The sequence below is a fragment of the Sphaerodactylus townsendi genome, linkage group LG12 (genome assembly GCF_021028975.2).
Source record: "Sphaerodactylus townsendi isolate TG3544 linkage group LG12, MPM_Stown_v2.3, whole genome shotgun sequence".
Lineage (NCBI taxonomy): Eukaryota > Metazoa > Chordata > Lepidosauria > Squamata > Sphaerodactylidae > Sphaerodactylus > Sphaerodactylus townsendi.
Window position 1 is genome coordinate 49,927,875 of NC_059436.1, and position 27,735 is coordinate 49,955,609.

Sequence of the window (27,735 nt, forward strand, 5' to 3'; positions counted from 1 at the left end):
GCTAACCTGAATTCCCCAGATAAGCCTCCACAACTCAAGCGGCAGAGCTGAGAATCAAACCCGGTTCCTCCAGATCAGAGTGCACCTGCTGTTAGTCACTGCTCTTAGCCGCTACGCCACTGCTGCTCCTTGAAGCTCAGCACTGAAGCTCAGCTCTGAATGCTTTTTCTTACAGGAAGAGTGCAGTGAAGCGTCATGTGGCAGTAGCGGAAGGCCCACAAGCTCCTCTAGCTAGCAACCATAACGTTAGAGCAGAGAAGACAACTACAATAAACATATTCTTGCGCGAATTTAAATCTGCAACTTTAATCTGCCATTTTGTTTTCTCAGTTCACAGAACCAAGGCCTAGCATGCCGACACCAGACTTGGACCAGACAGAACATGAGGTGAAATTGGTTCAGGGAAATCTTATTGTTGCTCCATTTGCTTGCAGGAACTGGTCCGGAACCAGAATTCACGAGACACAGAGGTGATTCCGAGTACTCCCAACTGTCTGGTTAAAAAGGCACTTGTCTCTTCTCGGCGTCCAAGGAAATGTACACAGAACAGACACAGGCTCCCGTTGCAAAGAGACTATCAAACAATCCATCCAAGCCATGGGTTTAAGGGACATCCAAATGGACTGTTTTAAGAATAAATACTTGTACAAAATACTTGTACAGCCCACATCCAGGCAGGCTGAAGTGAAACGGGATTCTCAGGTCTCATTTTAGAAAAACGTCCCCCAAAGCGGTCCAAGGTCGAGAGCGGTTAGAACCATCCGGCCAGGCTGTGAAAGAAGCTGCAACGCTAAAGGAGATGTTCGGCATTACTGGGCCGAATATTCCAGTGGGGAAGATTCCGGAGCTGCTGGAAATGTACACATGGATCTTGGTTGCAGAGTACCAAATCAATACCCTTTTTGTTCAGGTACACCAAGCAAACCCAGCTTTTCTCAAGGGGTGGGGAAAAAATCAAACCCGGAATTTTTGTCTCCTTTACATCCAGTGGACCAGAGGGGTGATCCTGGAAAGGAAGAGAGGCACGAATGTCATTAGTATGACTAAATAAATGAATGAATGAAAGAATGAATAAATAGAAACCCAGACAACTGGCAGATGAAGCTCTGTAGATGTGGTAGCTTGTTAAGAAGAAAAAGAAGAAGAGTTTGGATTTATATCCCCCCTTTCTCTCCTGCAGGAGACTCAAAGGGGCTTACAATCTCCTTGCCCTTCCCCCCTCACAACAAACACCCTGTGAGGTAGGTGGGGCTGAGAGAGCTCCGAGAAGCTGTGACTAGCCCAAGGGCACCCAGCTGGCGTGTGTGGGAGTGTACAGGCTAATCTGAATTCCCCAGATAAGCCTCCACAGGTCAGGCGGCAGAGTGGGGAATCAAACCCGGTTCCTCCAGATTAGATACACGAGCTCTTAACTTCCTACGCCACTGCTTAGGATCTTAAGAGGAAGAAGAGTTGGATTTATATCCCCCCTTTCTCTCCTGTAAAGAGACTCAAAGGGGCTTACAAACTCCTTGCCCTTCCCCCCTCACAACAAACACCCTATGAGGTAGATGGGGCTGAGAGACCTCCGAAGAACTGTGACTAGCCCAAGGTCACCCAGCTGGCATGTGTTGGAGTGCACAAGCTACTCTGGTTCCTCAGACAAACCTCCACAGCTCAAGTGGCAGAGCGGGGAATCAAACCCAGTTCCCCAGGTTAAAGTACACCTGCTCATAACCACTACACCACGCTGGCTCTCTCTTAGAAGCTAAGCAGAGTCCACCCTGGTTAGTATTTGGATGGGAGGCCTCCGGGGATGCAACACAGAGAAAGGCAGTGACAAAACCACCTCTGTTAGTCTCTTTCTTTGAATGTCCCGCAGGTTCATCATAAATTGGTTGTGGCTTGACGGTACTTTCCACCATCACCTGAGGAAGCCAGTGGGATGCAATGCTCAACATGTTGACCGGGGGTTCAAATCTCTCACCATGAAGCTCCCGAGATGACCTTAGAAAAAGCCCCTACTGGGCCACAGACCACCTGGCCTCACCCACTTTCTAAACATACTTGATGGGTGCCAAGCAAAGTGATGGCGGGTACCGTGGCAGTGATGGGCACCGGACATCAATTTTCTTAGTCCACTTTTCAATATTCGTTAAAGTGGAGTGAGTTTTCTGCAGTTTTCTATGGTCAATTCCGCATTTGGGTTATCAACCTAAGTTCGAGCTGCGTTTGACCTAAGTGCTCCGCACAACCACTGGGATCGACGTGGTTTTGTACCAGCTTCGCCCCGTGTGATGGTCAAATTTCCGACTCCAGTTCGGAACTACTACTTTTTCAGGGAACCACGCTCGAACTCTGCTCGATTCCAGTAAAGTGCGGAATCTCTGGTGCCAGGAGTCCCCCATTCAGTCAATCACAGCTGAGTGTTTCGGGCATGCGTACAGCTGGCCAATCAAAAAACGCCACCTTCGTCCCTCCATTCCTGTGGCAGTTTTTTTTATAATATGTGTGGGGATAGACGGAACATGGCTGCAGAACAGTAGCCAATCGGAACGGAGCGGCGAAGAGGCACGGGATGATCCCGCCCTCTGAGATGGGATTAAGCTGGTTGCAGTGGGGAACAACAATGGCTTCGACCTAGGTCAGTGCCCTTCTCAGGGAACTGGGTCGAACCTATTTTACTCGTGTGCGGAATGACCCTATATGGAAGAAACTCCCTTAACAGGAAGCCTGTAAAATTTACAGCAGCCTTTCCTCGCCACGTGGCTTTGTGCCGGGTCGTATGGTTCCTATTACTCCCTTGTTTCACTACTGGCATGTTGAGTGAAACACGAGGGGATGCCAGGTCTCCGCATTTGTTGTTTCATCTCCTCCTGCTGGATAGCCAGCCTGCATCGTCAACAAAAGATTTTTAAAAAGAAAACAATGCCAAAACAAAAAGCACTTGCTTGATGGTGAACAGAAGACGACGGAAGCCTTTCTGGCACAGCTCTGCAGCTGCAAAAGATATGGGGCAGCTGGAATCTGAGTGGGTCCTAGAAAATATCCTGCCCTGATCCAGAAGAAGAAGAAGAAGAAGAAGAAGAAGAAGAAGAAGAAGAAGAAGAAGAAGAAGAAGAAGAAGAGGAGGAGGAGGAGGAGGAGGAGGAGGAGGAGGAGGAGTTTGGATTTATATCCCCCCTTTCTCTCCTGTAAGAAGACTCAAAGGGGCTTACAATCTCCTTGCCCTTCCCCCCTCACAACAAACACCCTGTGAGGTGGGTGGGGCTGAGAGAGCTCTGCAAAGCTGTGACTAGCCCAAGGTCACCCAGCTGGCATGTGTGGGAGTGCACAGGCTAATCTGAATTCCCCAGATAAGCCTCCACAGCTCAAGCGGCAGAGCGGGGAATCAAACCCGGTTCCTCCACATTAGAGAGTCTCCCATGCTGCTAAATACCGACTGTTTAGCTTTGGAGACATGAGAACAAATCCAGGGAGGAGGTTTCTGGGAAATGGGAGATTGGAAAGGAAGTTTGAGTCTCTGGGTGCTTCCTGCCAGATCATAAGTTCAAGGTGATCTAAGTTTCACTTTTTCCTGTTCCCAAGTCAAGTTCTAGCAGGGCCTGGGCTCCTATTAGTGGAAAACGGACAACAAGACTATGGTTTGATCTACACATGATGCGTATAAATGTTAGAAAAGCCTAATGAATCAGAGCCTCCCTCCCCTGTTGTTGCCCTGCCCACAACTTGTATTCAGATGTACACTGCTTCTGAACCTGGAGGTTCCACTTTGCCATAATGGCTAAACAGAAATGCCAAGCTGAGAGGCAGAGAACAGCATGTCAGGCATACGTCTCAAAATTCTTCTGTGACAAGTGGACTCACTTTCTAAAGGTTCCCTCCACCCTTCTCTTGATTCTAACAGCAGTGGCGTAGGAGGTTAAGAGCTCGTGTATCTAATCTGGAGGAACCGGGTTTGATTCCCAGCTCTGCCGCCTGAGCTGTGGAGGCTTATCTGGGGAATTCAGATTAGCCTGTACACTCCCACACACGCCAGCTGGGTGACCTTGGGCTAGTCACAGCTTCTTGGAGCTCTCTCAGCCCCACCTACCTCACAGGGTTGTTGTGAGGGGGGAAGGGCAAGGAGATTGTAAGCCCCTTTGAGTCTCCTGCAGGAGAGAAAGGGGGGATATAAATCCAAACTCTTCTTCTTCTTCTAACCTGTATTGGTCTTTTGACTTTCAAATTATTAACAGAACTTTTGTCTAGGTGTCAAACTCGCAGCCCTCCAGATGTTATGGACTACATCATGGGAACTGTAGTCCATAACATCTGGAGGGCCACGAGTTTGACACCTAGCTATCCCTGTTTCTCTTTTTTGCCTTCCTTTCTCTTTTTTGCCTTCCTGATCTTATCTGCTAAAGTCTCAATTCCAATCTCCCAAATTCCTCATCTTTTTCTCAAAATCCTCCTTAGACACATTGCTTTTCAATGGCCGTTTCCGCACGGCCACGATTGGGGTTGGGTCGGCGTATACAACGCCGACCCAACCCCCCTGGGACCGTTCGCACGAACGGTCCCAGAAACAGCCGGGAAGATGGCGCCGCGGAGCGCCGTTGCCCGGCCGACCTGCTGTGTCTGTGGCCGTCTGGCACGTCGCCGAGGCCTGGGGACACGCCCCCCTGCCCTGCGCGAGTGCTCCGGCGTTGCAGGGCAGGGGGCGTGTCCCCAGGCCTCGGCGACGCGCTGGACAGCCACAGACACGGTAGGTGGAGGGCGAAAGGGGGGGAGGGTGCCTTCGAGCCGCTGCCGTTCGCACGGCAGTGGCTCGAAGCCACTGTTTTCCGTAAACCTCACTTGGGGAGCGAGGTAGGAAAATGGCGACTTCGCGCCGCTCGGGCGAAGCGAGGACGGCGGCGCTGCGAAGCAGCTGCACCCCCTGTGCAAACGGCTCCCTGGGGACGGTGTTTTTGCCGTCCCCAGGGCGCCGTATATGGCCCGTGCGGAAAGGGCCAATGTCTCCAGGTCTGTTTCTGCTTCTTTTTCTAAACTGTTTACTTCCTTCATAGATCTTTCTGTGATGAACAGCATCAAATCGAAGGAGCGCCTGTGAAGTGCTGCTACTTGGCAATTTTTAAATCTGTCACCTTCAAAAAATAACGTCGGTGCTTTCTGTATCCTTAAGCCCCTGGGGATCCTACTGTGGGAAATATAATTATTAAGAGTAACTGCTTGAAGATGATAGCAGGTTCTCCTCCTTTTAAGGGAGATAACTGTGGACTAATCTCCATCTGTACAGAGAGTCAGAAATACTCAAAATTCTAATTTTGAGTGGCAGAACACTAGCAGAAAGCGTAAGATGGGTAAAATGCACACGGCAGAATACATATTTTAGATCCTGTCTTTAGCATGCTTCTCATAAACCAGGGGTCTTCAAACTATGGCCCTCCAGATGTTCATGGACTACAATTCCCATCAGCCCCTGCCAGCATGGCCAAGTGGCAGGGCTGATGGGAATTGTAGTCCACGAACATCTGGAGGGCCATAGTTTGAAGACCTCTGTATAAACAAAGAAGTACAACAGCAGGAAATGGACTTGTTTTGAATTTTTCTTCCTGATTAGCTAGACTTTCATGGGCAGGGAGATTTTTCAGTTTTATTTTGGGACTTTGGCGAGTATCCCAAAACGGCATCCCCCACCTGAAGTGGTAAAGTCCATTTCGCCTCTTCAAGATGCTAATTTTGTATGCATAAAATCAAGCCAGAACGTTAGAAATCCCATGCACGTGTGGTGCAAGCGTATAGAAAAATGAACTTGAATCTCTCGGATTCAAAACGTACCATGCACTTCTTAATGCGCCATCCTGTGCTAACAATTTTGCACCGAGCAAGCCCGAACTCTGAATTAATCGCATGCATTTGTCTATATTTGGCTACTGCTGTTATACGGTACATTTGCACAGAGCCTTAGATATCAAATCTTTGAGTCCAAGCAGAGGTGGGATCCAGCAGGTTCTCACAGGTTCTCGAGAGTAGGTTACTCATTATTTGCGTGTGCCGAGAGGGGGTTACTAATTGGTGATTTTGCCACGTGATTTTTGCCTTAGTTACGCCCCTCCTCTCAGCAGTAGCGCGCAGAACTTGAAGCAGTCTAGCAGGAGGTGCACAGGCGTGCGTGGCAGCCTGCGCCTGCGTGCATTCGTTTCCCGCCCAAGGACCGGCGCAGTGGCTGCATCCTTGCCATAGCCCTGCCCAGGAATGCCCCGCCCAGGAATGCCCGGGCCACGCCCCCTTCGTGCCCCGCCCAGCCCCATTGGAACTACGCCACTGTTTGAATCCCACCACCATGGGAACCTGTTACTAAAATTTTTGGATCCCACCACTGAGTCCAAGGCCGATTCCCCACTGGTGATTAATCCTGGGACAGTCTCCCGAATTATCCACGTTTCCCCACAGCCGAACCGCCAAACGCAGATTCTTCCCAGTTCTGTCGCTCCCCCACCCCTTATCCCGTGTTTCTCCTGAACCAGCTTGTCAGTGCACCTTTTTTAGAAACACGTCTCCGATCCAGATCAGTGGGCAGGTTCGGGGATCTGCTTTAGTTTCTAATTTGCTGCTGTGGAGAGTGATGCAGATGCCTTCCATCCAATAGGGGCGCGGGCAAGCTGTGCGTGCAGCCTCTTTATTTTACTGGGGTGCTGTGTGGTTTCCGGGCTGTATGGCTGTGTTCTAGCAGCATTCTCTCCTGACGTTTCGCCTGCATCTGTGGCTGGCATCTTCAGAGGATCTGATGCCAGCCACAGATGCAGGCGAAACATCAGGAGAGAATGCTGCTAGAACACGGCCATACAGCCCGGAAACCACACAGCACCCCAGTGATTCCGGCTGTGAAAGCCTTCGACAATACTCTTTATTTTAGTTTTCGTTTTGTTTTGGACGTGCACCCGACGGAACGAGAGAACAAGAGAATGAACGCACGGGAGAACGGGAAATGCTCAAACGAGCGTTCCCCAAGTTTGCTAGCCACAGGCAAATATGTGGTTCTTTGGCAAATTCAAGAAACAACGCGCATTACAGTTCTCGCGACAGCGTGATAACCAATGGGAAGAGAGATGCTTGGGTGGGGATAACGGGCTGTGTCGGCATGTTTTTCATGGTAAAAAAAAGTTCCCGCCCCACCATGGCATGACGTCCAATCAGAATAGGCCCACCAAGTGGATCGCATGGTAATGGGGGTTGTGACATTTCTGGAATCTGACGCAGGCCTAGATGTCTGCACTAGAAACATGCTACAATGAGGAGGTTGGAACCTGGTTGAAAAGGTGCGGCTTATTTTTAAACTTGGTTCTATCTCCATTTAATTTTCAGTGGGAATTCGACCCAAATTCCCCACTGTGTGCAAAGCAACCCACCACCCGCACTACCCCCTGGCTATACTCATGCTCCTCATGTACACATATATAAAGCAGTGTTGAAAAAGGAGGATAGACAAGGATAGATAGTTTTCCTCTAGCGACGGCCCACGCTTCCAGCACCAAAGGGGATCCACATCTGCCACACAGATGTTTGGTGGGGCTCACTTACCAGCCAGATGTTATAGCTCATCTCTGGAGGCAGCGCGGAAAGCATGGCCAGTGGTGCCGCCCACAGCACGCTCGTCTTTCAGCGTCTTCTGCGAGCCGCTCCATTCAGTTTTATGGGAGTCATCGTCCCAGATGGTGGACGTCTCTGTGTCACTCATCCAATTGGCTTCTCCGGTGTAGTGAGTGGGGTAAGCCACCAGGGGGCGCACAGAATAAGCCTTCAAGTCCCTGGTGGGGAAGTACTTTTTGTAATCCTCACTGGAAAGAAGAGGACAGGGTTGGGGGAGAAGGTTACCACAAATAAATAAACCTTGACTCCGAGTTACTTTGAACACAAAAGCTCGTTCACACGAAGCAGCGGTAGAAACGACAATGCCTCTGAGCATGCACAGAATGTATGGCTCTCATCACAGATTGAACAAGAGCCAAAGGTTTGACTTCTGATCCAATCGCTAGTCTCTTTAGAAATCAACTTGTGCAATAAGAATCACACACTGCATACAGACTGCGTCGTCATTTGGATTCACAGCTGAGGGCGTCCCTGGTTTAGGTCTCAAATTCCCAGCCTAGGAAACAAAAATGAACCTCGAGCAAATTGTTTTCACGTAGAGAGCTTTTACTAACCCAATGGAACTTACAATAATCCATTATATTGTTTTATATTATAATTCATTACTTTTTTCATGTTAAATTTTGTTGCGTTGACAATAATAGCTGGTTGTTGTTTAGTTCTTGCCATACCTCCCAGATGGGATGTGGCGTCTGTGTTTCGGGATTGTTAACCGTTCCTTGCTTCGTTTTTCACTGCTTTGCGATTTTGCTAGTATGTAGGCTTCAAAGGATGCAGATTCTCAGGCAAGGAGATAACACAACTGTTCTATGTGTGGGAACCTGGCATGGCTTAAGTCCGTGGTGGTGAACCTTTGGCGCTCCAGATGTTATGGACTACAATTCCCATCAGCCCCTGCCAGCATGGCCAATTGGCTGATGGGAATTGTAGTCCATAACATCTGGAGTGCCAAAGGTTCTCCACCACTGGCTTAAGTGATGGCTAAGGGGGCTGAATTAGCAACAGGAGGGGGGCATAGCAACAGGAGGGGGGTATAGAGCTGTATATATTGGAGATTTGGGCACCCAAAAGCAGTCTTGTCAAAAATTATTACCATAGAGCATTCCTGGGAGCGGTCTTTCAATAAATAATTTCATTATCAACTAAGTCTGATTATTGGACAATCCAGGGCCATGACAGTATCTATCTTTCTAGTACCTTTTCATACCATTCTCAGAGTGATGTACACAGTTTTCCCTTTCTCATTTTATCCCCACAACAACTCTTAGAGGTAGGTTAGTGAGCCAGAGAGAGAGAGAGAGAGAGAGAGAGGGAGGGAGGGAGGGAGGGAGAGAGAGAGGGAGAGAGAGGGAGGGAGGGAGAGAGAGAGGGAGGGAGAGAGGGAGAGAGGGAGGGAAGGAGAGAGGGAGAGAGGGGGAGAGGGAGGGGAAGAGGGAGAGAGGGGGAGGGAGAGGGGAGAGAGGGAGGGAGGGAGGGGGAGAGAGAGGGAGAGGGAGGGGGAGAGAGGGGGAGAGGGGGAGAGGGAGGGAGGGAGGGAGGGGGAGAGGGAGGGAGTGGGAGTGGGGGAGAGAGGGAGGGAGGGATAGAGGGGGAGAGGGAGGGAGTGGGAGAGAGCGCGTGTGCCAGTGTGTGGTAATGGTTAGCATGTCATAGGCCCCTTCATCACCTGCAGAATAATGCACTTTCAATCCACTTCCAATGCAGAATAGCAGAATCCACTTTTAAACAACCGTGAAAGTGGACTGAAAGTGCATTATTCTGCAGGTGTGGAAGGGGCCAAACTTAGGTGACCCAAGTTCAAATCCTGTGACAAAACCCCACTGGGTGACCTAATTCAAAATCAAGTATTGTATTAACAAGAGAATGACTTATTGCAAGTCCCAGTTGTATTCTAGTCTGAAGTACCCAGCTGGGTTATCACTGATGATAAAACAGAGATGGAGAGAACCACATATACTGGGGTGCTGTGTAGTTTCCGGGCTGTATGGCCGTGTTCTAGCAGCATTCTCTCCTGACTTTTCGCCTGCATCTGTGGCTGGCATCTTCAGAGGATCTGATAGTAGGAATGGAAAGCAAGAGGAGTATATATACTGTGAGGTCACCCCAATCCCTCAGGAGAGAATGCTGCTAGAACACGGCCATACAGCCCGGAAACTACACAGCACTCCAGTGATTCCGGCCGTGAAAGCCTTCGACAATACATTAAACCACATATACTGTTCCTTGGATGATGAATGGGATAAAATTCGATAAAGGCATAGGTGGTCAGCTGGCATTTTAATGGGTTTTTGTCCTAATTTTTTTGATAGCCATTCAACTTGTGATTATGAGGCGATAAATGTAGTGGAGTGACAGACAAAAGAGTCCGCTCTTTGCCACCAGCGCAAGCATCCGAGCCCTGTCAGAAGTCCAGCATTTTAATGAGCTTGCAAGCAGTCAGTCTAGAGCCAAAAAAGGCCAGGTGAAGTTCTGGTTTAGAGCAAGAGTCTGGCTCAGATGGAGAAAGTCTCCAAGAGCAGCCAACTGAGCGTTTGGCTCAGCGGAGGGCGGGAGGCCTGCAAATCGCATTTCCAAGCAGTCTTGGGCAAAAGCCAGGGGATTCACAGGAAACAGCAAAACACAGCCCTGCCGAGTCTCTGGCTACTTCTGCCTTACGCGAGTCAAAAATGTGACAGGGCAGAAGCTGGTGACTTCATCTCACTCTCCTGTGTCAACAGTTCAGCCAAAGTCAAGAAATCCGGCAAAGGTATTCCCTAGACTTGGGGAAACCTTCCTTTAACTCTCACCACCTTCTACGACAGTGGTGGCGAACCTATGGCACGGCTGCCAGAGGTGGCACTCAGAGCCCTCCCTGTGGGCATGCGCAAATGATCCTGATCCACACTGAGCACTGTACCCTGCATCCACACCAGGGGGACTGCCAACACAGGTTGTCCATATTCCCAAGGCCCGGCCCCCCCCCCCCCCACATCTAGGCTGGCCTGGGCCGCTGGGCTCGATTATTAGCATTAAACCTAAGACCTAGTTTTGGGGTAGCAGTGTAGGTGACCCTGTTAAGTGCTGTGAAGCCCCACTGATTTTCATGTGAAGAACTAAAGCACGATCCTCTACTTGGGAGTAAGCTTGATTGCTGGCAATGGGGCTTGCTCCTGAGTAAACCCTCCTAGGATCGTGATTCACCCGTTGGAAGAGTTGCACGGTCGCTTCAAAGCAAAGCCACCGACTACCACCAAGCTTACTCCCGAGTAACGCATGTCTTGGAGCCAACCGGTTTTTCTAAACTGAAACCTCAGTATTCAGGTTAAATTGCCGTGTTGGCACTTTGAGATAAATAAGTGGGTTTTGGGTTGCAATTTGGGCACTCGGTCTTGAAAAGGTTCGCCATCACTGTTCTAGGAAGAGGGAGTCCTTTCATGCAGCACAATAAAGTGACTACTTGAGACAGCAGATTGAGGAGGGGGGGCGGGGGCAGAGAGGAGCAGCAGAATGGGAGAGACACAAAGCTGGCCCCGGGGGCACAGAAGTCTTGCAGTAATCACAAATGCATTCCTGCCCTCTACATGGGATGAACAAGCCAATTCCAACAGAAAAAAATGAATGGGCCCAAAATCTGGCATTTAAGCTAGCAAGACTCAGAAAACAGCAGAGAGACGGTCAGAATGTTCCAGGACATATCGGTACTGATCTTCACACTTCTGTTTCAAGGGAAGGCTTCAAAATATTTCCTGTGCAAAAGTGCTGAATTAGAATGCCATACTATTTTGTTCCCCAAGCTTTAGCTTCTAGGGAAAGTTCAGGATTGATTTAATCTAGAGCCCATTTATTTGGGGGTTTTTTGGTAGTCCACAGTATCCGTGACATTCTCTTCCAACACATTTCAAAAGAAGCTATTTTCTTCCTGTCAGCTTTCTTCACTGCCCAGCTTGCACACCGGTACAGTGACATGCTACGGCATGAGCGAGCCTGATCTTGGTTGCCAGTGACACGTCCTTACACATAAGAACCTTTTCTATCTCTGTCATGGCTGCCGTTCCTAGCCTCAGTCACCTTCTGATTTCCCCTACCTGAAGCTCCTGTAATGACCTACGGGATTCTATCTCTAGTCCACTTAAACTTGCAAGACCTTTCCCTAAAGGCAGTGGTGGGATCCAAAAATTTTACTAACAGGTTCCCATGGTGGTGGGATTCAAACTGTGGCGTAGCGCCAACGGGGCTGGGCGAGGCACAAGGGGGCGTGGCCAGGCATTCTGGGGGCGGGGCATTAATAATTTCTCTGTGACTGTAAAAAACTCTTACTGTAAAAAAAAAGTTCCTAATTTCCAGCTAGTATCTTTCTGTCCATAATTTAAACTCATTCTAGCAAGTCCTATCATCTGCTGCCAACAGAAACGACTACTTCTCCTCTAATTGACTGCCTGTCAAATACTTCATACTTTCAAATACTTGATTTTGTTTCTAGAAATCAAAAGAAGGAGACTTTCCTTAAACCAGGAACTTGACCATATTTCTAAAACATGTTTTTAAAACAGCCCAACAGGGGAGAATTATCCTGTTTTCTACCTTCGCTAACCAGCCACATAGGAAACAACAGGACTTTATGATTTTTGGACCTAATGGAATTTCTAGCGGAAAAGCAGACCCAGTTAGTAACACCCTCTCGGCACACACAAATAATTAGTAACCCACTCTCGGGAACTGGTCAGAACCTGCTGGATCCCACCTCTGCCTAAAGGTCATCTTTTTGCACTTGGCATAGTTGAGATTTAAGGCCTCTTCTTTACAATAATCACACACTTTGTGCTACAGCCTCCCAAGACCTTGGCATGTAAGGGTGACCAAAACCTTATCATCAGTATATAAAAGGAGTGATATTTTCTGAGCCTGGAGAAGGAGAAACAAACTCAGAGCCAGATAACTTTGGGATGATGTCATTTGGATATAAATCAAACAGAATGGGAGCCAAAACATACCCATGCTTTGCTCCTCTGGTAATCAGGATTTCTTCCATTAAAGAACTTGAGGGATCCACCCTAATTTTTGCAGAGAGAAAAAAGATGCATCTCCTTACGAAGAAGAAGAAGAAGAAGAAAAAGAAGAAGAAGAAGAAGAAGAAGAAGAAGAAGAAGATGCATCTGAATGCAAAAACAGTAAAACAGGTTACTTTATCCCAACTGCAAAGGCAAACTCTATGCTGGGGATCATTCGGAAAGGAATTGAGAATAAAACTGCAAGGATTGTCATGCCCTTATATAAAGCCGTGGTGCGACCGCACTTGGAGTACTGTGTTCAGTTCTGCTCGCCACATCTCAAAAAGTAAGTTGAAGAGATAGAAAAAGTGCAGAGAAGGGCAACGAGGATGATTGAGAGACTGGAGCACCTTCCTTATGAGGAGAGGCTGCAGCGTTTGGGACTCTTTAGTTTGGAGAGGAGACGTCTGAGGGGGGATATGATTGAAGTCTATAAAATTATGCATGGGGTAGAAAATGTTGACAGAGATAAATTTTTCTCTCTTTCTCACAATACTAGAACCAGGGGGCATACACTGAAAATGCTGGGGGGAAGAATTAGGACTAATAAAAGGAAACACTTCTTCACGCAACGTGTGATTGGTGTTCGGAATATGCTGCCACAGGAGGTGGTGATGGCCACTAACCTGGATAGCTTTAAAAGGGGCTTGGACAGATTTATGGAGGAGAAGTCGATCCATGGCTACCAATCTTGATCCTCTTTGATCTGAGACTGCAAATGCCTTAACAGTCCAGGTGCTCGGGAGCAACAGCCGCAGAAGGCCATTGCTTTCACATCCTGCACGTGAGTTCCCAAAGGCACCTGGTGGGCCACTGCGAGTAGCAGAGAGCTGGACTAGATGGACTCTGGTCTGATCCAGCTGGCTTGTTCTTATGTTCTTAACCCATTATGCATCGGCTGTGTGGAAGAGGCCTAACACTTTCCAGAGGAAAAAAATGCTTCTAGAGAATTGGAAGGAGGGTGGGACAGAACTAGGCAGACACTACAACCACAGCAGAGCGCAGAGCATTCCACTATAGAAAAAGATCCAGGAAGCAGTGGTGGATTAATTCACAAATCTCCTGAGGTCTTTTTGTGGGAAAGGGCATAGTTCCTTCCACTGTAGTTTAGCGTGGTCAGACTATTTTCTGCCTGAGGAGCTTCTTATAGGAGCAGCAGTGGCGTAGGAGGTTAAGAGCTCGTGTATCTAATCTGGAGGAATGGGATTGATTCCTCCCCTGTTTCTGTCGCTTGAGCTGTGGAGGCTGATTCAGTGAATTCAGATTAGTCTGTACACTCCTCAAGACGTTAGCTGGGTGATCTATTGTCATACAGCTTCTTGGAGTTTCCTCTCAGCTCTTTTATCTATTTTCATTAGAAAAGTTTGTTGTGACGAGGGAGGGTTTAGGAGATTGTCAGCCCCTTTGAGTCTCCTGCAGGAGAGAAAGGGGGGATATAAATCCAAACTCTTCTTCTTCTAGGCTGATCTTAGCGAGATAACATGACTTTCTTACGAGGGCAGATCTGTCAAGTATCTTGACAAATTGTCAATGAATGCTACGTCTGCCCTCAGCAAACATTTTCAAAACTCATGACGCAGCCAGGATTATATCCAGTTTAACTCCCTTCTCCCTCCCAGCCAAACAGCAAACTGTATTTTTTTTAGTTAGAAATCTGGCATTTTGTAACTTGAGGGGGGGATGTTGCTAGCTGAATCCTAAAGACAATTAGAAATCTCAGGTACACCCCCACCCCAGGTCATGCAATATTATGGACAATGGCAGAATCATTGAAGCTGTGACTAGCCCAAGGTCACCCAGCTGGCGTGTGTGGGAGTGTACAGGCTGATCTGAATTCCCCAGATAAGCCTCCACAGCTCAGGCGGCAGAGCTGGGAATCAAACCCGGTTCCTCCAGATTAGATACACGAGCTCTTAACCTCCTACGCCACTGCTGCTCCTGAAAATATGAACTTCCCCTCCCACATGGCAGCCATCCAGGCATTTGCCCTGATCTTCCTCAAAACTTTGGGAGCAAAGCAGGGTGGCGAAAGATCCACGAAAAGCTGAGGAAGCCTTGGGAGAGGCATGAAACAGGACAAAACTCCACCTCACAACAGTATTGAACAAGAAGGAAACAACATGTGCAGAAATGGCCCGAGCCTCCACGTACAGAGGCAGGGTACCTTTCAATACCAGCAGCAAACAGCACAGGAACGCCTTCAGGTCTTGTTCGCGAGGCTGCCAGAAGCATCTGGCTAGCTCAGGGGTCGGCAACCTTGAACACCCAAAGACCCATTGGGACCCGTTTTCCACGGAAAAGAAAACACTTGGAGCCGCAAATACTTTTTGACTGTCCCCTTCTCTCCTTCTGCAGGAACAGCGGCTCTTTCCCATTAACCCTTAGGGCAGTGATGGCGAACCTTTTCAAGACCGAGTGCCCAAGTTGCAACCCAAAACCCACTTATTTATCGCAAAGTGCCAACACGGCAATTTAACCTGAATATTGAGGTTTTAGGTGGGCTGAGAGAACGGTTGCCTCTGAGAAGCTGTGATCAGCCCAAGGTCACCAGCTTGGTTGTAGTGGGAGGCTTTGCTTTGAAGCAACAGTGCTAATCTTCCAACGGGTGAATTCCCAGCAACCCAGATAAGCCTCCACAGCCCAGGGATCGCGCTTTAGAGCTGGGAATCAAACCTGGTTCCTCCAGATTAGATACACGAAGCTCTTAACAGGGTAACCCTTCTACTTCCCCAATACTAGCTCCTGACCCGCTTCAATGCTAACAATCGAGCCCAGCAACACTTGCCAGTCTAAATTTTTTGACTGTCTCGGCGCATGCTCCCTAGGAACAGAGGGCTCTGAGTGCCACCTCTGGCACCCATGCCATAGGTTCGCCACCCTGCCTTAGGGCGACTCTCTGAAGGAGGCTGAGAGGACCCAAGCCAGGCGGAGCCGCAGTGCAAGGACGAAAGAGCCGCATGCGGCTCCGGAGCCGCAGGTTGCAGAACCCTGGGCTAGCTACTATTGGAAACAAGACACTGAGCCAGACAGACTCCGATTTGACTCGGCAGTACTGATTAATGCAAATCATGCTGTGCTGAAATTGTTCGAGCTTGGCTGCAGCTCTCTGGCTCTTGCCGTGTTTCCAGCAAGTAACTAACCAAGCCGCCCTGTAATCATTCTTTGGCCCTGACGATCAGCCTCTCCGGTCTCCCTGCCCCCCTCCCTCCCGCTCTCAGCCCCTAATATCCTGCCATACCTCCTGGGGGTCTGGCTGATGGTTCTTTTCCACAGTCTACAAACTGGAGATTACGGAGAGAATGAGCTCATTCTTACAGCTGTTTCCCCTTTAGAGGTTCCCTGCAGCAATGGGGGGGCGGGGGGGGGGCGGACACACTTATAGGGCAAAACTTCTAGAAACCGATTCTGCAGACCTCCTTTGCAAGCCAGCCCTGAATTAATTTTATAGATTTGCAGGGCTGGGAAGGCAGGGAACAAAATGGCACTCTTCCAACACGACGCCACGGCGCTTTGCTCTCTAAATCAGAGAGGGAGATCTTGTTTTGAGGTGAAAGACAAACAGCGTTTTATGGGGTTTGTAGAATCACGAGGCTAGAAAAAACAGCACAACTCAAAACAGCAGGGAATTACACTGGAAAAACGTCAAAAGCCCCTTGTAGATTTTTGAGTCAGCCCTGATCGCAGGAGATGATCCTTCTTTCCACTGGTGGTTGTGGGTTTTCCAGGCTGTGTGGCCGTGATCTGGTGGATCTTGTTCCTAACGTTTCGCCTGCATCTGTGGCTGGCATCTTCAGAGGTGTATCACAGAGAGAAGTCTGTTTTTATCCATCCATCCATCCATCCATCCATCCATCCATCCATCCATCCATCCATCCATCCATCCATCCATCCATCCATCCATCCATCCATCCATCCATCCATCCATCCATCCATCCATCCATCCATCCATCCATCCATCCATCCATCCATCCATCCATCCATCCATCCATCCATCTACTTATTTATATACCGCCCTCCCCAAAGGCTCAGGGCGGTGTCCATCAATAATAAAACAATTTAAAACATCATAATATATAGATTACATAAAATAATACATAAAACCAAGACTATAGATGGCTTCAACCCCTCCCTCCCCCCTTTATATACCACCTATAATGGAGGCTGTAGATGTTCTATATGGCGGAGCATATCATCCCGGCTGTTAACGCCTTACGGAATAGGTCCGCTATACAGGCCCTGCTATGAAACTCCCAGGTTTCCGCAGGGCCCTGATCTCACCCGGAAGCCTATTCCACCAGGTAGGGGCCAGAGCTGTAAAGGCCCTGGCCCTTGTAGAGGCCAGCCGGATCGCCTTGGGGCCAGGGATCACCAGTAGGTCCACCTCCGATGAGCGGAGGGGCCTAGAAGGGCAATATAGGGAGAGACGGTCCCTCAGATAAGCAGGGCGAAGGCCGTGAATGGCTTTGAAGGTTAATACCAAAACTTTAAACATGACACACTGCTGCCAGCGTAGGGGGCCATTCCCAGGCTGGAAGTTCTTTGGAAGTCAACTAAACTGAGCTCCCAACACCCAGGGAATGCCCCTGAACGGTGATGCAGCCTTCTGTGGCACAGGAACAATGACGTAGAAGATCACTTCCGGGTTCCTGTGCCGGAGCACCCTACCGCTAAAGGCAATCTCTCTGCGCCGGGGTCCATGCCACGATGCGCAGGACTGGTGGCACATGTGCCAGCGCAACCCTTCTACCACCTCCACTGCGGCTTCGGCCTCCCTCTCTTCCCCCCACCTTTCAATTGCACAGTAAGGCCCCTTCCGCACACGCAAAATAATGCGTTTTCAAACCACTTTCACAACTGTTTGCAAGTGGATTTTGCCATTCCGCACAGCTTCAAAGAGCACTGAAAGCAGTTTGAAAGTGCATTATTCTGCATGTGCGGAATGAGCTTAAGTTAGTTAATTCTTTTGGGCTTTGATGTGAAACAGAACGGCATAAAAGTTGAGATAGTAAAGGTCACCCCAGAGCCCAAAAGAGTTAACAGAGCAGAATCAAGTTTTATACTGAAAATATTATGGGTCTTCTCTTTCCCACCCCCCCACCCCCCACTGTTGGCCAACCTTTGCCCTAAGAAAATTATTTTAAAATTCTGCACACGATCCCCATTTCAAATTGCATTTCCAAGGCCCCCAGAGCAGTGGCGTAACACCAAGGGGATAAGGTGGGGCGTGATGCCCCGGGCGCATGGCCAACGCGGGGGTCTGGCAGGGGCATTCCGGGGTGGGTGGGCGGGGGCATGGCAGGGGTGGAGGACGCAGGCATGACCCGTACGCAGATCCCCCTCACGCCGCCCCTGCCCCAGAGCATTTCCTTACTTGGGATGCTTGTCATACATGATGGGCAGAAATTCATCCACTGGTAGGATTTTGGAAAGCGGTGCTGGCCATGCCATGCCACCAAGGTTTCTTGAGCCTCCTCATTGAGATGATTTGAGCTGCCAAAGTCCAGTAGGAATACTCCGCCACTACAAGATTCCGCACGTCCTCCACCGGCGTCTCATCCTCCGAGTTCACCTGTTTCCGGCCCAGGTAGCTGAAAAGACAGTCTGGTTGAGTCCAATCGAAGCCCACTCAAGGGATAACATCAGAGGTGGGATCCAGCAGGTTCTCACAGGTTCCCGAGAGTCGGTTACTAATTATTTGTGTGTGCTGAGAGGGGGTTACTAATTGGTGATTTTGCCTCATGATTTTTGCCTTAGTTACGCCCCTCCTCTCAGCAGTAGAGCGCAGAACTTGAAGCAGTCTAGCAGGGGAGGGTGCAACCAGCGTATGCGGCAGCCTGCGCCAGCAAGGCATTCTGCCTCCCACCTAAGCGACTTCCGCATGCAGCAGCTGCTGCCTTGCCACAGCTCCCATCGGCCCCCTCGAATGCCCCGCTCTTTGAATGCCCGGGTCACGCCCCTGTCAGGCTCCCCTCACTTCAGCTCCCACTATGCTTACGCCACTGTTTGAATCCCATCCTACCATGGGAATCCTCTGTTACTTGAAATTTTGGATCTCTCACCAGCTGAGAGAGGGAGGGGGTATAATGGAAACTGTTTCGGCACTTAATCCTTAGTTCTGTCTAAATGGTTTCTCCTGATGCTGTTTTCAGTAAAGGAAATTGTTTGGGCACGAAGTCTCATTACTGAACAATGCAGGGATATGACACCACGGTGTCCACGGGTACCATGTTGTAGACCCCGGTCTAAGTCTCAAACTGCAAAGCTCCGATCAACCATGTGGACTGTAATGGGCCCATTCCCATCCATATCCCTACGTACATCAGGTCCCAATCCAGCTGCACCTGCTCCAGTTCATCCATCAGCCTCAACAGCCGCTTTTTGAAATACGGTTCAAAGCGAACATCGTCTTCCAACACGACTGACTTCTCCAGCCCCCGATCCACGATCTGGAAAGACAAAAAGACAGCAACAGGCTCAGGGACCTCCCGCAGAGCAGTGAAAATCTGCAGCCGGAAATTCCTGATTCCACCCCGAAGAAGAAGAAGAAGAAGAAGAAGAAGAAGAAGAAGAAGAAGAAGAAGAAGAAGAAGAAGAAGAAGAAGAAGAAGAAGAAGAAGAAGAAGAAGAAGAAGAAGAAGAAGAAGAAGAAGAAGAAGAGGAAGAAGAAGAGGAAGAGGAAGAAGAAGAAGAAGAAGAGGAGGAGGAGGAGGTGGAGGAGGGGGAGGAGGAGGAGGAGGGGGAGGAGTTTGGATTTATATCCCCCCTTTCTCTCCTGCAGGAGACTCAAAGGGGCTTACAATCTCCTTGCCCTTCCCCCTCACAACAAACACCCTGTGAGGTGGGTGGGGCTGAGAGAGCTCCGAGAAGTTGTGACTCGCCCAAGGTCACCCAGCTGGCATGTGTGGGAGTGCACAAGCTAATCTGGTTCCCCAGATAAGCCTCCACAGCTCAGGCGGCAGAGCTGGAACTCAAACCTGGTTCCTCCAGATCAGAGTGCACCTGCTCTTAGCCACTTCGCCACTGCTGCTCCTTGTTACAGCATCAGTTCTCATGAAGAAATTCCAAAGCCCTTCAAGGAGAGAGGCCAAAACAGAGATCACTTCCATTGTTCGGCCACGCACAGCTCTCTCGGCCTCAGTTTCCCCATCTGCGAGATGGAGTCAATAATACCAGCCTACCATACAGGGCTGTTGGGTGGATTACTGTAATCCCTATTGGGAAGGATTGGGAAGATTGAAAGCAGTATATAAATGCCAAGAATTATTACAACCTGAAGACACATACCATATATACTCATGTATAAGTCGAGTTTTTCAGCACATTTTTTGTGCTGAAAAAGCCCCCGACTTATACACGAGTGAAGTGTATTTTAAAAAATATGTTAGTCTTTTTACTTTGTCGGCCACCAGGGGGCACAGTTTTTAGGCTAGGGCCCCAAAATTTCAGGGTATCATCAGGTGACTCTCCTGATTATACCAGCTAAGTTTGGTGAAGTTTGGTTCAGGGGTTCCAAAGTTATGGACCCCCAAAGGGGGTGCCCCATTGTTTCCAATGGGAGCTAATGGTAGATGGGGCTACTTTTTGAGGGTCCATAACTTTGGACCCCCTGAACCAAACTGCACCAAACCTGGGTGGTACTACATCAGGGATAATCTCTCTGTTGATATTAGGAGCCATAGATGTTTGCTTCTAGGGGTCCAAAAGTTATGGGATCCCTCAAATTGGGTGCTCCCATCCCCCATTGTTTCCAATGGAAGCTTTAATAGTAGATGGGGCTACCTCTCTGGCGTGGTCCATAGAATCCTTTGGACCCCCTGGAACCAAACTTCACAAACCTGGGTGGTATCATAACAGTGGGGGTCTCCTGGAAAGATACTCTGGAAATGTTGGAATACTACTAATATAAAACAGTTATTGTTGAGAACCATACTTGTTCTTTTGGCTTGACCCTCTTTCCACTCCTACAGGAGCCATATAGCTCTTACTGTCTTTTCTTTGGAAATAGCCATATATTATTCAAAAAACATTTTTAACTCTACTGGATGCCTCAATTAATGTAATTTTATTGGTATCTATTTTTATTTTTGAAATTTACCAGTAGCTGCTGCATTTCCCACCCTCGACTTATACGCGAGTCAATAAGTTTCCCCAGTTTTTTGTGGTAAAATTAGGTGCATTCTCTCGGGACTGCATAGTATGTGGGCTTCAGAACTTTATACAATTTGAGTATATACTGGTAATTAAACTCCTCACTTTTGGGCCCTGCCTCCCTCCAAGGACAACAAGCCCAGCCCCTTTTCTGCATTTTTTTTCTAACGGTGCCTGAGTTTGTACCTCTTTCCATATATGATGGTGGCTAAGAAAGCAGCCAACCTCCCCCTTTGTGAGCGTCCTGCCTGAGAAGGGGTCGTAATATCCTGGAAGCAAGTCCACACCCAGCTTCTTGATATCGCTGCTGTTCAGGGCACTGGGAAAAGAAGAGATGGTGGAGTTGAGCAATGAAAGAACCTTCCGGTCATGGCATCTGAGGGCACACACCACAGTAAGCTCTGGCCTCCACTAGAGTGACCCCCCACCCCACCCCAAAAAACCCTCTCAAAAATTACTCATGGTGCCAGCAGGGACAGAGATGGCCACAGCTGTAAAGTAGAAAGACCTAAAAGGTTGCAGGGGCTGAATCAGTGTGAATGCAATGGAAATGGCTGGAAACAAAGGATAATAGAATAAGGTGGAGATAAAACAGGGTGGGCCAAAGAAAAACATTTATTTCTGTAGTACATTTCTACAGCATTCACACAACCCAAGGCACCTTACATACAGTAAGACACAAAACTCAGAGTCGAAAAACTATTTACTGGCAAAAAGGACAAACAGCAGAAACCCCAGGAATAAAGATCCATTTCCTTAGGGCTTTTTGAAACAAAGGTATGAGGGAAGCTTATGGGATTTTCCTGTGATTCTACATGTCCTTAGGAACTCCTGCCCACTGGACATTCATCAGGCCTCTTCTCTCTTTTTAGAGAATGCATGTGAGAAAATTTACCTTGGTCCATCTGGCCTTCAGAGCAATCAGTTTAAGTCATTATTTGCTGTCGTATGATGCTCTTTGGTGGATGCCGCACAGGGCCAATATGAAGAGTGTAGCACATTATATAAACCTGGGACGTTCCCAGTTCACACTCCCAAAACGAGTTTGGCCGTTTCATTCCCCTCAATCTGGGATTTTTGAAGATCGCAAAACCAGTGATCCTTTTGCACAATCCCGGGTTGGAAGTGGTCCCACGTGAACACAACAGGCAGGAAATGCTTTATTTCCCTCCCTTCCGCCCGTTCACTTTGGGGTCCAGGGAAAATCCGCTCACCCACCATTCGGGGCAGGTCACCCAGCAGGCAGATTCTCTGAGCACCCGACAGGGTACAAAGTCCCCCGAGAACGTTTTCTCCCCGTGGCAGCGAGTATAACCGATCTACAGCAACATGTTCATTATTGTTCAGCCGTTACAGGTCCCTTTTTCTTTCTTTTTCTTTTGTGTGTTGCACATGCGCAGCTATGCAAGTGCAGCCAATCAGATTGTGGGATGGCGGGCATGGCTGCAGGAGTCCATTTCTCCTGCAGGAGTCCATTGCACAGCTACACATCTGTTGCAGGAATTTTTTTTAAAGAGAGAAGCATCTCTGTGGTAAGCTGCGAAAGCAACTTGGGATTGTTTCCATGGGCTCCTATCGCTGCCTGAATGGGCGAAGGGCAAATACGTTAATGGGAAAAAGGAAAATGGGTTTGTTTATAATGACTGCAACCCCGTAATACATATGCTGCATAGAGTCCACCTTTGGGTACAGTTGCTGCTACATGCTGGAGCTACTTTAACGAACAGATTGGTAGATTTGATGTGGTTTTTATTGGAAACTGTTTTCAATCAGCGTCTATTATAAACTTGCATTGGGAGCCACTATGGCGGGAATGTAGTTTACAAATGTAGCAAATAAATAAAATAAAGCTCTTAGTCAACATTTCCTCTTATAACAGCATTCCAGATGGACAGTATTCGGTGGTCCTTCTCTGGGCAAAGCACTCAACAACCCAAAATGAACATAAGAACATCAGAAAGAGCCTGCTGGATCAGACCAGAGTCCATCTAGTCCAGCACTCTGCTCCTCGCAGTGGCCCACCAGGTGCCTTTGGAAGCTCACATGCAGGATGTGAAAGCAAGGGCCTTCTGCTGCTGCTGCTGCCGCCGCCGCCGCCGCCGCCGCCGAGCACCTGGTCTCCTAAGGCCTTTGCAATCTCAGATCAAGGAGGATCCAGATTGGTAGCCAGAAATCGACTTCTCCTCCAAAAATCAGTCCAAGCCCTTTTTAAAGCTATAAGAACATAAGAACAAGCCTGCTGGATCAGACCAGAGTCTTCTTACTAGAAAACTTACTGGGAGACCGTGGGACCGCGGGTGGGTCATTTTCTCTCAGCCAGACCTACCTCACAGGGTTTTTGTCAAGATAACATGGAGGAGGGGAGATGCACGTATACCACCTTGAACTTCTTGGATATTTTTGTACATTTCCAGTTCATTTTTATCCCAGTCTTCCTCCTACAGAAATGTTTGTATACGCAAAAACCAATCAATCAAAAGCATTCCATCACCTTCCATCCACAGCGTTCACCACTAGAGGGTCGATCTCCAGTTCAGAGAGGGCACTCAGCATGCGCTGCTGCCGGTCCGGACGCCGTGCCAAGTTGATGAGGAAAATCTGAAAGGAAAACAGGAAGATGGTAGCGATGAAATGGTGGGATCCTGTCACAGCTAGAATACAAACAGCCATGGCAAGATGAGGTTAAAAATGGTCGGTGCTGATGCCAACATGAACCATTGCCAAATGAGAAGGCAAATGGGCAGCAGTGGCGTAGGAGGTTAAGAGCTCGTGTATCTAATCTGGAGGAACTGGGTTTGATTCTCCGCTCTGCTGCCTGAGCTGTGGAGGTTTATCTGGGGAATTCAGATTAGCCTGTGCACTCCCACACATGCCAGCTGGGTGACCTTGGGCTAGTCACAGCTTCTCGGAGCTCTCTCAGCCCCACCTACCTCACAGGGTGTTTGTTGGGAGGGGGGAAGGGCAAGGAGATTGTAAGCCCCTTTGAGTCTCCTACAGGAGAGAAAGGGGGGATATAAATCCAAACTCCTCCTCCTCCTCCTCCTCCTCCTCCTCCTCCTCCTCCTCCTCCTCCTCCTCCTCCTCCCTCCCTCCTTCCCCCTCCCTCTCCCCCTCCTCCTCCCCTCCTCCCTCCTCCCTCTCTTCCTCTTCTTCTTCTTCTTCTTCTTCTTCTTCTTCTTCTTCTTCTTCTTCTTCTTCTTCTTCTTCTTCTTCTTCTTCTTCTTCTTCTTCTTCTTCTTTTTTAAATCAGGTAACCCCAGCCTGGTCTCCAAAGAGGAGAAAAGGTGGAGATGGCAAAATGCATTTCTTAAGGGGAATCCAACAGTGGGGGAAAATACGGCCACAACATGATAATAATGTGCCCAAGAAGATGAAGAAGAGTTGGATTTATATCCCAACTTTCTCTCCTGCAAGGAGATTCAAAGGGGCTGACAATCTCCTTTCCCTTCCCCCCTCACAGCAAACACCCTGTGAGGTAGATGGGGCTGAGAGAGCTCAGAAGAACTGTGACTAGCCCAAGGTCACCCAGCTGGTGTGCGTTGGACTGCACAGGCTAATCTGAATTCCCCAGATAAGCCTCCACAGCTCAGGCGGCAGAGCGGGGAATCAAACCCAGTTCTCCAGATTAGAGTACACCTGCTCTTAACCACTACGCCACTGCTGTTCCATTTGTAGAAAGAGGGAAGAAGTGGGAGGAGCCAAGCCAGCTAATGCCCGGAGCAGGCAGAAAAGAGCAAACTAGGACCTAACAGCAGGGTGCGAACAAGGTATACAACCAGGAGCTCCATTTGGGTAACAGGAAGTCTTCAAGCCAACCTATGCATTTGTCTATCAAAATACTGATAACCTGCTCTGCCACCCCATTCAAAGAGATGCAAAATAGCTCACAATCTTTTTTTTTCACCGTCAAATAACCGCTAACATGGTAACCCTGTGTGGTTTTCAAGGTCAGAGACGACAAAGGTGCACCTTCCTTATGAGGAGAGGCTGCAGCGTTTGGGACTCTTTTGTTTGGAGAGGAGACGTCTGAGGGGGGATATGATTGAAGTCTATGAAATTATGCATGAGGTAGAAAATGTTGACAGAGAGAAATTTGGTGTGATTGGTGTTTGGAATATGCTGCCACAGGAGGTGGTGATGGCCACTAACCTGGATAGCTTTAAAAAGGGCTTGGACAGATTTATGGAGAAGTCGATTTATGGCTACCAATCTTGATCTTCCTTGATCTGAGATTGCAAATGCCTGAGCAGACCAGGTGCTCAGGAGCAGCAGCAGCAGCAGCAGAAGGCCCTTGCTTTCACATCCTGCATGTGAGTTCCCAAAGGCACCTGGTGGGCCACTGCGAGTAGCAGAGTGCTGGACTAGATGGACTCTGGTCTGATCCAGCTGGCTTGTTCTTATGTTCTTATGTTCTTAAGGTGGTTTGCGATTGCCTGCTTCTGTTTAAATCACCCCTTACATCTCTGGAGATCTCCAAACCAAGAACTGACTAGGGCTGGTAAGATCAGGGCGTTTGTTGTGAGGGGGGAAGGGCAAGGAGATTGTCAGCCCCTTTGAGTCTCCTACAGGAGAGAAAGGGGGGATATAAATCCAAACTCCTCTCCTCCTCTCCTCTCTCTCTCTCCCTTCCTCTCGCTCTCGTCCTTCCTTCCTCTCTCTCTCTTCCTTCCTTCCTCTCTCTCTCTTCCTTCCTTCCTTTCTCTCTCTCCTCTCTCTCTCTCTTCTCTCTCGTCTTCTTTTTCTTCTTCTTCTTCTTCTCCTGATCTTGGGCTTATCCTGATCAGGACAAAATTACAAAATCATACGTACTAAAACAGGCACGAGTTAAGAACAATCAACAATAAAATAATGAAGCCGACCTGACAACAGAGTTTCTGTAACTTTAACTTTTTATGTTGAATTGTATTTTTAATTGTATACATTGTTGTACACCACTTTGAGCCCTGCTCCTTGGAAAGAGCGGCTTATAAATCAAAGAATTAAAATTAAATTAAAACAAACTGCGGTGTTTGCATTCAGACATCACAGCAAACCACAATCAGTACAGACTTTGGTTAACAAACCTAGTTTGAAACCCCCATTTGGTGCCAACTAGCAAGCCCCCTAGCCTGATGGACTGCTTTCATTCAAATGTCACAACTAACCAAGGTTTGATTAAACAGTGACTTACAACCCACTGTTCTACCACGATATTCAGACATCATGATAAAACAGAGGGTTACAGTGACTTTTTGAACAACTAAGCCGATGTTAAAATTCTAATTGGTTATGTTGGATCCATCTTTTCTTTCTTTGGTTTTTACTCTTTTGTAATATATATTTTTTCAATTTTTCATTAATAAAAATTAAAATAACAGAAAAAGGAAACAGAATCTTATCATCATTACAATTCTAAAGACCACAGGAGTATACAAAACTATACATATAATATGTTACCCACATTGGCTTCCGCACCTTTGCACAGAGACACTTCTCTTTTTTTCCCTGTAGAACTTGAATAGCTATGCAGGCATACAGAAATGAACCCCCACAGCCAAGCCAACTGTCCCATAATATGATTGGCTACACCTGCAGGTGCACACACAATCTATATATATAAAAAGCAAACCGTGTATTTGTTAGTGATGGTATAACTCAGTAACTGCTGGGCCAATTCCTCTGAAAATTCCCAGCCACTGTAGTCAGCCAGGCGAGAGTGTTTTTAGATGTTCACATACCTGAAATTTCACACCTGGCCCAGGTAAAACGCCTTTTTCCTGGTGCTCCATGGTGAAGGACATGCAACTGCCTGTGTGTAACTGTCACCCTTAGAATGTCCGTGCAGCTTAGAATGTTCGCTCAGATGGCCAGATATGAGCAGTGGAAACAGTACATAGGCAATAACTCGAGTGGAAGTGAAACACATACACATACATACACACGAGGGAGAGGGAAGGGAGAGGGGTGGCATGCAAGGGAAGAGAAGTGAGGGAGGGGAGAGAGTGAGGGGTGGCATGCAAGGGAGGGGAGGCAGGGGGCCCAGCATCTGGATATGACCCACCCACCCTAGCGGAGGGAGAGGGAAGGGTCAGGGTCTGTTCCTTTCCCATTTCACCACAATAACCCACAGCAACACATGGCCGGGTACCGCTAGTTTTTCTATAAAAACAAAACAAAAGGGGTCTCCCTGGAACAGCAGGGCACTGGCCGTCAGATTCTCCCTGACCATGGACAGCGCAGTGGAAGAGAGGGAAACAAAGCACTTCCTGCCTAGCAGTTTGTGCGGGAGCACCTCCAACCCAGGATTTTGAGAAAAAAAATCGCTGGTTGAGCAATTTTCGAAAATCCCGAGTCAAGGGAAATTAAAAGGGTGTAAAGTCCATGCCCCCCAAAACAGTTCATATAGTGTCCTACACCCAGTGGCGTAGCGGCAAAGGGGCAGGGTGGGGTGCGACACCCTGGGCGCCCCCTGGTGCGGGAGCATGGAGAGAGCGTGAAGGGGGCAGGGCGGGCAGGGGTGCAGGATGCACGTGTGCCCTCTCTCCGCCCCGCCCTACACCCGTTATATTTGCCCTGTGCAGAATCCACCTTAGACGTTGGGGAGAGGCAAAGAGGTCCGACTCTTGTATCACAGAGTTTAACCCACTTCTACATGCAGAACCCACATATGAATGCAAAACACACACGCGGTTCGCTCCAAGCCCATCAAACTCTTACCTCATCAAACCCAATTTTGGTGAGGTGCTTTGGGGAGAGGTAAACATGCCTTGAGGGGGCCATGGGGGGTCCATCCACTGCAAGAGAGCCACACAACACATAGGATTGAGGCAAATGCAAGGTGTATATGTTCTGTGCTTTACAAATCTAAGATGTGGAGCATTCTCCTTCTCTTCTATCGATCTAGAGTGGTGGACTGAACCTTATACTCCAGATAGCTATGGACTCACAATTCCCACCTCAGCCCCCT

At 48.5% G+C, this 27,735-nt stretch overlaps 1 protein-coding gene across 1 annotated transcript in view; it reads right to left on the bottom strand.

Moving 5' to 3' along the window:
• Window positions 1–286: 286 nt before the first annotated feature.
• Window positions 287–27,735, bottom strand: part of CERCAM (cerebral endothelial cell adhesion molecule) — a 41,909-nt gene continuing 14,460 nt past the window's right edge. The window contains 8 exon segments of the mRNA XM_048513420.1: window positions 287–1,006; window positions 7,546–7,802; window positions 18,013–18,110; window positions 18,112–18,229; window positions 18,960–19,087; window positions 20,976–21,108; window positions 23,281–23,387; window positions 27,486–27,562. Coding sequence (XP_048369377.1) covers window positions 7,556–7,802; window positions 18,013–18,110; window positions 18,112–18,229; window positions 18,960–19,087; window positions 20,976–21,108; window positions 23,281–23,387; window positions 27,486–27,562 — 908 coding nt within the window. The 3' untranslated portion in view covers window positions 287–1,006; window positions 7,546–7,555.